General features: G+C 35.2%; 1 protein-coding gene across 2 annotated transcripts in view; it reads right to left on the bottom strand.

Moving 5' to 3' along the window:
- LOC149561630 (glutamate--glyoxylate aminotransferase 2-like) overlaps window positions 1-13,363 on the bottom strand; it is a 108,582-nt gene that overhangs the window by 10,734 nt on the left and 84,485 nt on the right. For both annotated transcript variants that reach the window (XM_089825212.1, XM_089825211.1), the window contains exons 7-10: window positions 3,616-3,774; window positions 2,762-2,935; window positions 2,523-2,654; window positions 132-197 (exon numbers count right to left, since the gene is read on the bottom strand). In XM_089825212.1, the coding sequence (XP_089681338.1) occupies window positions 132-197; window positions 2,523-2,654; window positions 2,762-2,935; window positions 3,616-3,774 (531 nt within the window). The remainder of the gene's footprint in view (window positions 1-131; window positions 198-2,522; window positions 2,655-2,761; window positions 2,936-3,615; window positions 3,775-13,363) is intronic.

Genomic DNA, 13,363 nt, shown 5'->3' with positions numbered 1-13,363 from the left:
TATATATCTTAGTAAATTAGAATTTCCCAAATTATCAACATGATACTAATATTGACAAACCATTTTGAGTAAGACAATGCATAAATGCAGTAACAAATTTATCATATAAATTACTAAAGTTTTAAGCTCACCAATACTTGCCCCGGTACATTAGGGCTTAATGATATTGATGCCACTTTGTATATCTCATCAACTACCTGTTCAAAAAATACCCAATGAAAGTCATAAATATCACAATAATGCTTAAATAAGAACTTCCATAACAAATAAAAAGTTGGACATTTTTGTTTTTGATTGGCAAACGACTGAAGCCATTAAATAAAACCTCTGGACTTCTTCATTCTAGAATACAAAAATACAATTAATACATTTTCAATATCACCCTGGACTAACAGATGTGAAGCTACCAATTTTCATTTACATGTCCAGTTTTGAATATTATATGTGATATATGCCTTATAACTCATTTTTCTTGGCCAAATGATGTTTACATTTAGTCAATTATCAGTGTCTTAAAGTGATCTTTCTTGATCTCCAAACGTTGACATTATTATCTAAGCATGTTCTCTAGAAAAGAAAACACAATTGCTAAAAAGTGTAATGTGTACAAATAAATCTCAAATGGAGACAAACATATGTCACAAAGGTATTTAGAACTTCCCGTCTTCATTCTGCTGCTTCCAAGGTAAAGTGGATCATATGGGGTGAATGCATCATTCAACTATCTGGAAAATTTCATTTGACCACAACCTTTTGTGCACACTTTTGTAGAAGCATACTAAATCTGTCCTTCGATAGGTGTTCAGCAAGTGGCAGCAGATTTGAACAAATGGAGGAGATCATTGCTTCCTCGGTTAGCCACGGAAGGAGCTCAAGACCAGATCTGATAATTAATGTAAGTCTTTATTATTTGTTTTCTTTGAAAAAAACGTATTAGGAATGCCATATATACTTGTAGCTGTGATGAACAAATGCCATTAGGACATTGGAGCTAGTTTGGACGCATTTTACAGATTCATCTCTCAAATTATGCAATACAGGGGAAAGGGTAAAGCTTGAGAACATCTCTCTGTGTCCCTGTGTACAACAATAAGGGTGGGTATAGGATGCAAGAATCGGGGTAGTGGGGTGTGGAGAAATTGGTGGAGCAGGAATGGATATGTAAGACAACTATTGTTGAATTTTCGAGAGAAATGACCATAATTTTTGACAAATAGAGAACATATTACACCAATTGTTTGACCATTTTTAAAGAAAATGCTGCCATAGTTCCCCAACTTCATATCATCCAAACTTTATGTACCCCCATTACCTAACAAGATCAGAACATAGAACACACTAGATATGATACTCAAATATTTTGCCTTTAAAGTTAATACTATACTTCATAGTAAGAGGAAGATAGAAGGCTAGCTATGGAAACATTGAAAGAAGTAATGTTGATTTTTTTGATTAAATCTGTTTTAATCTCTGTGATTCATAAATCAGTTAATTTTTTAAAAGCTTTTCCATTAAATTCCTTAAATTTTCAAAAACCATTAGTAGGCCTCCTCATGTACAATTCCTAATGATGGCATCTCATTTGGTTTGAGTTTTTCAATTTATAGTGGAATATGTGATATTGTTCCTTCTCAATGTGACTAGTTTTTGTATGTAATCTCTTCATGCACATTAGATTACATTGTTTCTGACAAATTTTATAATGTAAAAGATGGTATGTCAGCTCTTCCTCAAAAGAATTGATATCTCAGAAGTCAGAACATTACCATTGATCACTGTGTTCTTCTCTTCTCTTCTTTGTAGATTTAGACAAGCAAGAGCAAGAATCCTATCCGAAAACATCTAAACCTTGAGCTTGCCTACTGTTTTCTGTCAGAGCAGATTTCTATTTTTCCACTTTCTTCCTCACCTTTAACTTGATCCTTACTTGCTTCTATGAGATTAAATTTGTTAAAAAAAGAAAGTTCTGCCTCAAACTTTTGTTTTAGTTGATTGTTTCTTCATATGCCTACTATCTCATCTTCCATTTCTTCTCCATTTTATGTCCATGTGTTTAATTTCTAAAGTGCCAGCCTGCAATCTAAATGGATCCGCCATTACTAGAAGCAGCTAATGTATACTGAGAAGTCCAGAATAACACATGCAACAGGAAAGGTGACACTCCCATCAACATTGGTTTTAATGACTTAAATCCAAATTCAGATATTATCAATTTTTCAGCATCTTCAGCTAAGGTTGCACCTCCCAACTAATTTGATTGTTAAGAATTTTATTTGTTTTTATAAAACCATTCATATTTCTGATGCTTTGTTTCCTTGACAACTATACTTATTGAATATTGAAACTAGCATTCTATGAAAAACGTTTGGACTTTGTTGAATGTTAGAGATGATTTTAAATCTTTGTTTTGATGTCTACTTGATTTTTAGATAATCACGACACTAACAATGCTAGAAATTCTAAAATAGATAGTAAATTGGGCTTTTTATGCATGAATAAATGTTGGGTAATTTTAGTCACACCTTCGGAGGAATATTTGTCATTTCAAAATAGCCTGCACGTTGCCCACACTCACCCCAGTATCCTTTTGACACAGTATGAAATGAAAAAATTTGGACATCTTTGCTGAATGGTAAGCCCATACCCATTAATACCTGCAAACAAAAAGTGTAAAATTGTAAAATCATAAGAAAAAATGAGTAATACTGTGCTTACAACGGTTTTGATAATCCAACCTGCAAAATGAGAATATAAGTCATACCTTCTTTGCACTTATGAATGGCCGCTCATCCTGATAAATATTCTGTTGATAGACTTCATCTGCTAATACCACCAGATTCTCTAGGTAACAAAATTCTAACAGTTCCTTAATATTGGCATAGCTTAGACACTGACCAGTTGGATTTCCTGGATTTATTATCACCATGGCTCGAACCTGGAATTACCATAGTTTAGCATATTTAAAATGATAAAAAAATGTTCAAACTTAATTTTACTATGCCCATGAAGAGTACTCAATAGGGTGACAATAAATGTGTATTGATATTTAAAATCGTAAGTGGATATTTCTTAAGCAGTGAAACAGTTGCTTATTAGATTTCTGTCTTCTTGCAGTGGGAACTCCACCTCTTTTTTAAGGCATTAAATTACTCCCAAGAAAAAATAAAGGGTAGAAAATAGAAGGATGCTCAAACTAAATATAATTATATGCAGCAGTTAATGGGACTGGTCAGAAGTGCGTTGGATGCTTCCACAGAGGATTGACTGCTCTAAAGATACATTTGAAGTGAACGAAAAGACCAGGCCAGATGTGGAGAATGCATTTCTGGAAAGCATTTCAAGTGAGGATCTTCATCCTGAGTAGATATGTAACAGAACTACATCCAATGATGGATTGGAGGCCTTATTCTTGTGTCTATACTTTTGTGCTATGGGTACACATCATCTCATTGTCCAATTGAGAAAAACAAGGTTCTTGTTTTTACTCTTGTTTTCCTGTCTACCTTGGAAACCTCGGTTAATGCCATGTTGGAAAAACAATTTGAAATATTTCTCCACAAGATAGCGATACACATCACAACTTGGCCACATATTGTTGATGTAGTAAAAACTTACAGTTATTCCTTTTTGACGAGCGTCCAAAATCGACTGTCTAATATGACCAATGTCAAGACCCCAGTTTGCAGACTCTTCCAGGTAATATGGAATAAAGGTACCACCAGATAGTGAGATTGTTGCTGAATAAAGTGGATACTGGGGAACTGGAACTACAATCTGCACATTTGTTTTAAGATGATTACAAAAATTGAATAAAATACACAGCTAAGAATCTGATGCATCAAACATCGCATTAAATTTATACATCATGTTTTACTTACAAAATGAGTTCAATTTTATTACAAATGAATAATACATACTTTCCATATAACATAAGACTGGGAAGGATAAAATGAAAAATGATGTGGGTTAAAGCCCAATGACATTAAGTTACTCCTAAGAATTACAAGTGGTTTGCAAAAGGGAACAATCTCTTTTTGAAGTAACTGACATCCATGGAATGTGGCAAAATGGAGATATTTTTACAACTTAAAATATATTGTAAGATCTAGCCAGGTAATTCATCATTTCAATTAAATAACAAGCTCTTTGTTGTTAAAGGCATTTCTGTGTTGCTCTGCTAAAGAACAAAGAATTGGAATGAATCAAGTACCATGCCACTTTTCAACTTTTATCCTTAATAAAAAATATAGTTTAGATGGAAAAATGATAAACATGAGAAGAAAGAGAAACGGTCTATTAAATTATCAATTTCCATGTGATGGCAAAGGTATAGCCAAACTATCTAAAAACCAATGGTCTTTCAAACCCAGTCTTTGGATGGCTATTGTTTCTTCCATGATGAGAAATCAAATCATGCTTGTACAAAATTGGCATTTTAAATTTGTCATAATTTGTGGGGGAGATGAGCCAGTTACTATCTTTTGGATATGTTCTGCAGTAAAGATATTTTCATCCAAGTTACAAGCTGAACTCAATTTCCTATCAGTTACTTCTGTTTGTTGCAACTTGCACTCTTAGTTGTTTATATTTTATAACATATGTTAGGCTAGGAATGGAGGAAGTTGTGTAACTTATGCATAACGAACCCTCTGCCTTGGTCCTGTATAAGTTTCTAAATTTAAATAGGTGGATTAATTAGGGGTTATATGGTTCTTCAACCTGATTGTAAGGGAGATATAAATGTTTTGTTGGACCTCATCATTTGTGTGATCTCAATTTGGCTCAAGCATTTAAGATTGTGGCTATTGCAACTGCTTCTAGAATTTTACATGTCTCTGTATTATTTTGTGCAATGTCCTTACTTTATTTCTACAAATGTTTGTATTAATTAGCCTAGTATCCTAAGGATTGTATCAAAGTGATAGTCCAGGCAAAAAGTTTGTGAAATAGAGGCAGAAATCAGAAAAAGGATAAGACTAAATCCAACAAATGAAAATAATTAAAACAAGTTGAATGTTATGTAATGTCCCCTTTCTGAAATAGAAAATAATAACAAACAATAATTAACAATTTTTAACTATAATATTATTTAATAATAAAATTTAATTACAAGTTAGTTAAGTTTAATGAAAGGTCAAGGGGCATGTAGTGAAGAGTTATGACGCCCTCAACCAGAGATATAAAAGGGAGAAGATTTCAATTGAAAAGGGACATGAATGGAGCAAGGAAGATTGAAAAATGAAATACAGAATAATCGGACTGGAATAGGAATTCAGAAATAAATATGAATTACAAATAAAGAGAAGCAATCAAGATTAGTTAAGGAGCAATTAAAACACTGAAGAGACACCACACTTGAGAAAATATATTAAGAAATTGTAGAGTGAATTTGAGGGGAGTAAGATTTTATATCAGACATACATTTGCAAATCTACAAATGAGAAAAAATGGGGGGAAGGAGAAAGAGTGGGGCACAAGAATTAAGAAAGGATCAAGGGAAGAAGTGAGAGGGAAGAAAATAATGAAGTGACTTTCAATATGTGAAGGGTTGTGACCCTTTTGAAGGGTGGTAATTGTGAAAGGGTGTGACCATTGCAATGGGCACACATGGTGAAGAGGTGTGAAAATTACTCACAAATGATATAAAGGGGAAATAATCAAATGGAATAGAGGAGGGGGAGTAGAGGATATCTAGAGCAGATCCAAATGAGAAGGGGGTATCTGAAATGAGAATTGAGAAGGAAAGAAGAAAATAAGATTGTTGATTTAAAAAGCAGTAAAGAAAGATTTGAGAAGCGAAAGATAGGTGAAGATTAAATAAAAAGGAGTAGCAGTTGTTGTCCAACATATGTATCTTTTCATAACCAAAGGGTATGATCATTTCATAAGGGCATCTAACAAATGAAAGGGTGTCACTCCCTATACTCAAAGTTGACATAAAACCAAAGAACTTCACTGATGAAGGGTATCAAAGAGGAGATAAGGAATTCAATGAAAGAAGACAGATTTAAGTATCTGCAGCAAATAATATAAACACATTAGTACGGACCAAGGGAAGATCACTGTGAGCAGTACATACAAACTTGATCAGACTTGTAACAGATCAAATCTAGGGCCACTATGAAGTATATCAATGGTTTAAAAGCAAGAAGAATATCGAATCACAAGGGAAGTAAACAGATTTGGTATTACTGATATATAATACACTGCAGATTTAACCAGATACTGTGGTCTTTGGAATGAGTTCCTTATACATGGCTTGATAAGTATCACTTATAATTGGACAACTCTGACTGATGATGCATTGTTGTTATGACTTCTTAGTAGAGCATGATAGATATTGTCTATATCTACTCATTATTGATTAGGATATGTTGTTGATAACTGATTATCACATATACATAATACATGCATAATATTGAATTCTTTATGTACTGATTGATACTTAAGGCTAGCCATAGTGAGGGAATTTTGATGGAGTCATCTTCTAGGTCATATATTATTAGGTGGCATATGTTGATGGAGAATTTTATTGTAAATGTTGGGAAATGAGGGTTTATAAGTAGGGAACAGTCATGGTGTCACATTCTAACCATTTCACATCATGGTATATGACTGAAGAGTCCCATGGGGGAAAAGGGGGACAAAGGGGATTGGCATCAGGCTTAGGATAGATGGACTTGAATACTCCTTGTGACCTCTATCAGGGAAAATGAAACCATAAGGATGTTCAATCATTCGAAATAAGATAGAAGTGGCAAGATTGAGAAAAATGGTGATAGAATACCACATTAGGTATGTCATATATGTATGAAAAAGGCCACGAGGGATAGCATATGCTCTCTTGGGTCTAGGGTAGGAGGTCTCTAACAAACCTCATCAAATGACCCCGCCTCATTACTTCTATGGTTTAGATATCTTAAATCTAATTCAAGCAATATATTAATCTGATATGTGTTTACTTCTAACTCAAGAATGTCTGATTATGAATTATGATCTCATAACATTTTCTTACTTACTTGTATGGTCTCAATCATAGTGAAAAGGTAACCCTATAACCTTACTTGTATTAGTAAACTGCACAAAATTTGGATTCTCCTAATTTGGGGGCATTACATGTTAAACTTTGGCAACAACTACTTCTTTTTCTTCATTTGTGTGCACTACTTTTATGTGGCCTACTCTTTGTTTGCTAATTTTTCACACATCTTTTTTTCCATATTTTGTGCAGCTACTTTTTCTCATCTTGATTTTTAGCTTTTCTTTTGTAACCTTCATTTTCTCAATTTACTTGCCCTCCTAAGAAAGATGAAAATAAAAAAGCATGCTTTAGGTATTATGCTACTGCCTCCCCCTTGATGACATTATTTCATCCATCCTCATATGTACCATGGATTCATATAAAAGATCCTAAATGACCAAATACATAACTTTAGAAATTTCATCCAAATCCAAGGTTATCCATCTTATATCTAGAAAGGTACACCAATACATTAATCTCCAATCAAGAACTAAGAAGATCAAGAAAACCTAAATAGTGATAATAAACAAGAATGAATCCACCAAGATAGAATGAGCTAGATTTGATCTTGTCAACAGTGGAAAATAGAGTGGAAAGTATAGAACTCAAATTTTTTTTTTTTTTTTTGCATTTTCTATTTGTTGGTTGTGGTAGAGTCTAGAGTCAAGAATATTGAGATTGTTAAATTTGGTAGACTTAGTGTGTTTGTCCAAACTCAAACATACTTAGTAGTGTCTGAGTATTGGGCTCCCCAAAATAGAGAGAACTAGTTCAATAGAGTCCTGGACCTATGATTAATATTGTTAGTAGGCATAAATCTTGAATTTGTCAAATGGACAGATATTTTGCACTTAAGCAATTGCATCATCCTAGAGAATTCTACAAAGTTTCTAGTAGATAGAAAGTTCTCCATTCAAATGGTAAGTAAAGAGAAATCAAGGGACATTTATTTTTGGCATGTATTCAACAAGGATTTAGCTTGCCCAACAAAAGTAGGAGGATAAATCATATTTTTCAACAAGCCATCTCAAAAATGCTCTAAAGAGCATTGACAATATTGTGACATTTCAAAACGTCAATCATTCAAGTTTAAAGAGAGGAGAATATTGTGAAGTTTCAAAAGCTCAACTTTCAAGTTAATAAAGTCAAGGAGGCTCATCCATTAGACTTTCCTACTACATGTTTAAAGGTTCACATTATTGCTGTAATATTCTATGGTATTTTATTTGTTGGTGTAATATTCCATGGTACCTATTTCCATTGATTTTCTTAGAAAAATATAATTTTCTCCTAGGTTGTAATATGCTGGACCAAAATTTTAAACCAAATATTTGCAATTTTCATAGGTTATCAATTGTAGGCATTTTGTGAATATTTGACATGCTATGTGGTTGTAAAATAATTCCATAAACCTTCATTAGAGGACTGATTTTGTAATAACCCCAACCGGTTATAACTTTGTCAAAAACAAATTCTTCTCTAATTCACTTGTTTGACATTTTGTCAAACACTTTGCAAGCAAGAGATATATTGTATATCTAAATTCTGATTGCTTTCTAAATGCCAAACTTTAATAAATATGCTTGCAAAGAACTCCAAAACATCTAACAATGAAGATGCAAATGTTTTTGTATAAAACTGATTACAAATAGGAAAGTATGCATCTACATCAATAAGACATCAGGGCAACAAATTCTGGTATAAAACTCTGATGTAAATTAGATTACAATAGATTTTACAAACCCTACCAATGCCCTAAATATTTACTTTCAAACAATGCAAAATGTAATAGATAGAATCCTGGAATTGCTCCAAAAAATCTGAATTTTTTGGTAGCGAATCACTGTAGCGACGATACTGTAGCAGCGATACTGAAGCAAAGTTACTATAGCAATATCTAACTTATTCCTTACTCCACAAATTTGGCCCTAAGCCACAAATTTGGCACAATGAAAAGACTGATTTGTCTTCTCCAACAAGAGTAACCCTTCGAAAGATATTTCACCACCTTAGTTATGCAAATCAATGGGAGTGTTCGTTCCCAACGATCAATGTAGCAACTACGGAAACCCTTGGCTTCACAAGTTATCTGGAAGAGTAGATGGCAACACATTCAATGCTCAACAATGAGGCTGCCCTCCCTATTTATTCTTTTCCTCCAGTAGATGGACCTCCTTCCAGAAGAAATAGAATAATATTAAATTACTCCTTCTAGAAGATTCTTTTTATTTATTTATTTAACTTTAGTCACTTTTAATTAAATTAATTAAATAAAAAGTCACCTTTTAATTTTTATTTATTCAATGACTTTGTAAGAAATTAATTAAATCAATTTCTCCTTATTTCTCCACTTAGCCTTTGGAGAATGTAAAGGCTAAGAACTCTATTGAGATGCTAAAAAGATGGGGACATTACAGATTTTTCAAAATGCCAATGTTGATTACATTTATTTTCCTTGCAAAATACTGAAATTTTGTCTACATAAAATAAGGATTCATAGATATATGAACTTTCGTACTGAATTAGTAAATACTGAAATTATTACATCTTACTTGATCTCCCAGAAATTTATAATACACTTACTTGCTGACCCTTTTTGAAAGCCTTTGCAGCCCTCAGAAACAACTTCATAATCTCCAAATTCTTCCCAAAAGAATGTGTGGAAGACCACACAGATTGAATAACCCTCCCAAGACTTGTAGGACTGCTTGAAATAAAGTAGTGGCTCGTTTTCAATCTTCAACACTGACATTTCTTTGATCCTTTAGGAGCTTTGGCAATTCCTACAAAGTCTCACAAATCTGTCATCCTTCCTTGTACTATATTGGCTAACAATTTGTCTTCCTTAATATATTGGTTTATACCTTAACTCTTTACTTACCCTAAAGCTTATGGAAAACATAAAGTTAACAACAGAATGGGTCAATATAGTATATATTCAAAGACCCTTGAATTGAAAGGTACAAGTCCCTTATAAGTGCAGGATATGCAATGAATTTGTTTTTCGGGTTTTGGGGGTATGCTCTTAACCAGACAGCAAAAGAGGCAAAACCAAGTTGCTCAAAGCTTTAAACAACCTAGGCAAAGAAGGGGGAATATCTCACTATATGCAATCTACTCAAACTATCAAGGCAGAGAAATAGAAACATGTAGGACTGACTACAACGATAGGAAGAGAGGAAAAGACTACGAAACAATTAATTCCTGAATTACTTAATTAGCTGATGTTTTGATAATACCCAAATTATCTATTCCTCAGCTACTCCACAGATCAATTTCCGACTTACTAATGCAATGAACTAGCTAGATACATAGAACAGTAGAAATAACGGAAGACATGCTTATGCTGAATAGAGTAAAGCATACAATCTATTGAACAAAAGGAAACAAAACCAAGTTCATTCACATTCATTCAACTTTCAGCATTAACACATTCATTCCAAAAAATCCACTTAAACTAAATGAATAACAAAACTTAAAATGAACTCATACTAAAAGCTTAGGAGCCATTATAAATAAAGGAAATATTAAATTCATACCTAAAGTCGAAGATCCTGAGTGGAGGCCCATTACCCTTTTGAATGTGTCTTATAAGATTATTGCCAAGGCAATTTCTCTCAAAATCTGGCACCTATTGCCTTTAATTGTGCGCCATGAGCAAACTAGCTTTATTAAGTCCAGATATATTTTTGACAACATTATTGTTGTCTAGGAGGGAATGGAGTGGGCTTGCAAGTCCAATCAGATGGCTATTTTTTTGAAGATTGATTTTGCTAAAGCCTATGATCACATTGAATGGCCTTTTATCTTGGCTATGCTCCAGGCTCTTGGTTTTGGTCCCAATTTCCTATAGTCTGTGGAAATGCTCTTTGACGATGCTAATGCTTGCATTACCATCAATAATTCTCAATCTGAGGCTTTTGGTCTTTTTTGTTCCATCAGGCAAGATTGCCCTCTGGCACCAGCTCTTTATGTCCTTGTTGCTAAAGGATTTGGCTATTTGCTAGCTCACTCTATGTCCTCTGGACTGGTTCATGGCATTTCCTTGCCAGAATCATCTTCCTAATTGGTCAATGGTCATTTCGTTGATGATTCCTTCCTCACTCTTTTGGAGAATGAAGAAAACATCAAAAATGCCTTAATTTGCTTGGACACTTTTTGTCAAGCCTCTAGATCTGCTATTCAATGGCATAAAATGCTCTGCTATCAACAATCATTCTTGCCAGCTCCACCTTGGCTTAGCCAATTTGAATGGAAATGGATCACTCATGGGGAGATTTTCGGCTTTCTTGGCATTCGTTTCACTTTTTAGGCTTTACCTGTTGAACTATGGAATGCTGTGCTTGCCAAGATCACCAAGAAGATTGATTATTGGCTTATGAAACCGCTCTCCCTTGCGTGCAAATTCCAGATTTGTTCGAAAGTTCTTGCAGCCACTCATGTCTATTATTCTTCTTGTTGGGCTCCCTCTAAAGCCTCCTACCAAAAATTGGAATGACTGCTCAGGAATTTTCTCTGGGCTTCTGGCTTCGATCATCATGACTTTCACAGATTGCTTTGGATTTTTGTTGTCTCCCACAAGAATCTGGTGGCCTTGGCCTTCTTTCCATACAAAAACAAGGCCTTTCTCTTTGTGCCAAATGGATTATTCATGCCATCATTGGAGATGAAGCTTGGAAGATTTTGGTTTGGCATTGCATCTCTTCTAGCTTTCCCATCAATAGGCCTGCTTGGAAAGGGATTGGTTTCCACACGCTTCTCATCATGTGCGAGCCAATGATCATATAGGGCTCTTTTGTTATCAAGAGCATATGGAAGGCTTGGGAAGCAATCAAGCCTTGGCTTCGCTGGTCTGGTGATGAGTTCTGCAATGGCCTCTCCTTGAATCAGTGGAACATTTGGTGATCTCCCTTGTTTTCCATTCAAGATACTCCCCTTGCCAAGACTCAAGGTGCTAGTGCTCTGTGTTTTTTCAAACAAGGCATTAGAACTCCCAAAGATCTTTTCTCTAGAGTTTCCATGAGTTTCAGATCCTGGGAAGATATGCAAGTCTAGTACTGTCTTATCTGTTCAGATCGGCCAACTTTTGACTTATTGCTCTCTTCAATTCCAGTTCACTTAATTCATAAAGTGGGTATTCAGTCTGTTAGACCTTGGTGGCATGATTGGTAGTGGTATCTTGCCACTCCTTTTTCAAATTACAAGCCAAGTATGGGTTATAGATGGCTTTCTCCCCATCTGCCGATGGTGGATACGCTCAATCAGAGATGGCATTTGCAATCTTCTCTTTCTCAATTGAGAAAACACTTTGACACTATTTGGAGTGCTATTACAGAGCCCAAGATTGCCCATTTTGTTTGGTGTCTAGTCTTTCAAGGTCTTCCCCTTGGGCCTCGGCTCAAGCATATTAGGGGTCTAGATCCTAGATGCCCTTTTTGTGGGCATCCAAAGTCTTTTATGCATATTTTTTGGTTTTGTAGGCATGCTCAAAATTATTGGCACTGGATTTATTGCTTCTTCAAGACATTCAGGCCTAAACCCTTTTCTTGGCACATGGTTATATTGGGTGATTCCCCCAGAATCTCTCAGAAATTCACCCAAATTTGGCATACCTTCAGGATGGAAACTTTGTTCACTCTGTGGAAAGATAATAATGTTGTTCTTTTCACTCATAGTTTTCTTCAAATTAATATTGCTATGTACACTAAGGCGTGCATTTGTAATAATGTAACTATGCAGATTCAAGTTCAAGCTAACAAAGTGGCCTTGGAGGTGGCTCACCTGCAAGAGCTACTGAACCACTAGGGCAATGCCCCTTGCACTGTTGCCAGAGTTCCTCTAGATGCTTCTACTGATACCTCAATGCCTTGAGGCCACCGTTCACAATGCCATTCCTTAGGTCGTCACTCGCACACCCCATGCTCCTAGGCTTCCCGCCACCGCTTTCCCAACGGTGGCGATGGTGGATGAAGGCATGACTCAAGTTCCCTGCCCCGTGGTGGCTCCAGCTAGTCCTCGGCTCCTCCTGGTGCTCGGTGGGCACTTTCTGGGAAATGGCCTTGCCTGGATCTAGTGATTTCTCCTCTACGGCCAAAGATAAAAGATGCAAAGGCTACCATTGATCCTATCGCTATTGCTGCTAATGATGGTTGGACTGTCCCTAGCCTGCCCCATAATCATCCCTCAGTAGGCACTACTTTGGCCGCTTGAGGTTGCTATTTATGTCTTTTTTTTATGAATAGTGTTTGATTCCTATTGTGGCAGTGTGAACTTTTGCAGGGTGATCTTGTATAACCTGATCCTTTTTTGTGAATTGTAATCTTAGTATATTATTTATTAATA

This window comes from Cupressus sempervirens, chromosome 4 (assembly GCF_028749045.1).
Source record: "Cupressus sempervirens isolate cs-2001-9-10 chromosome 4, ASM2874904v1, whole genome shotgun sequence".
In the NCBI taxonomy this organism is placed as follows: Eukaryota; Viridiplantae; Streptophyta; class Pinopsida; order Cupressales; family Cupressaceae; genus Cupressus; species Cupressus sempervirens.
The sequence above is the reverse complement of the archived record's forward strand: the minus strand, read 5'-3'. Positions and strand labels throughout refer to the sequence as shown.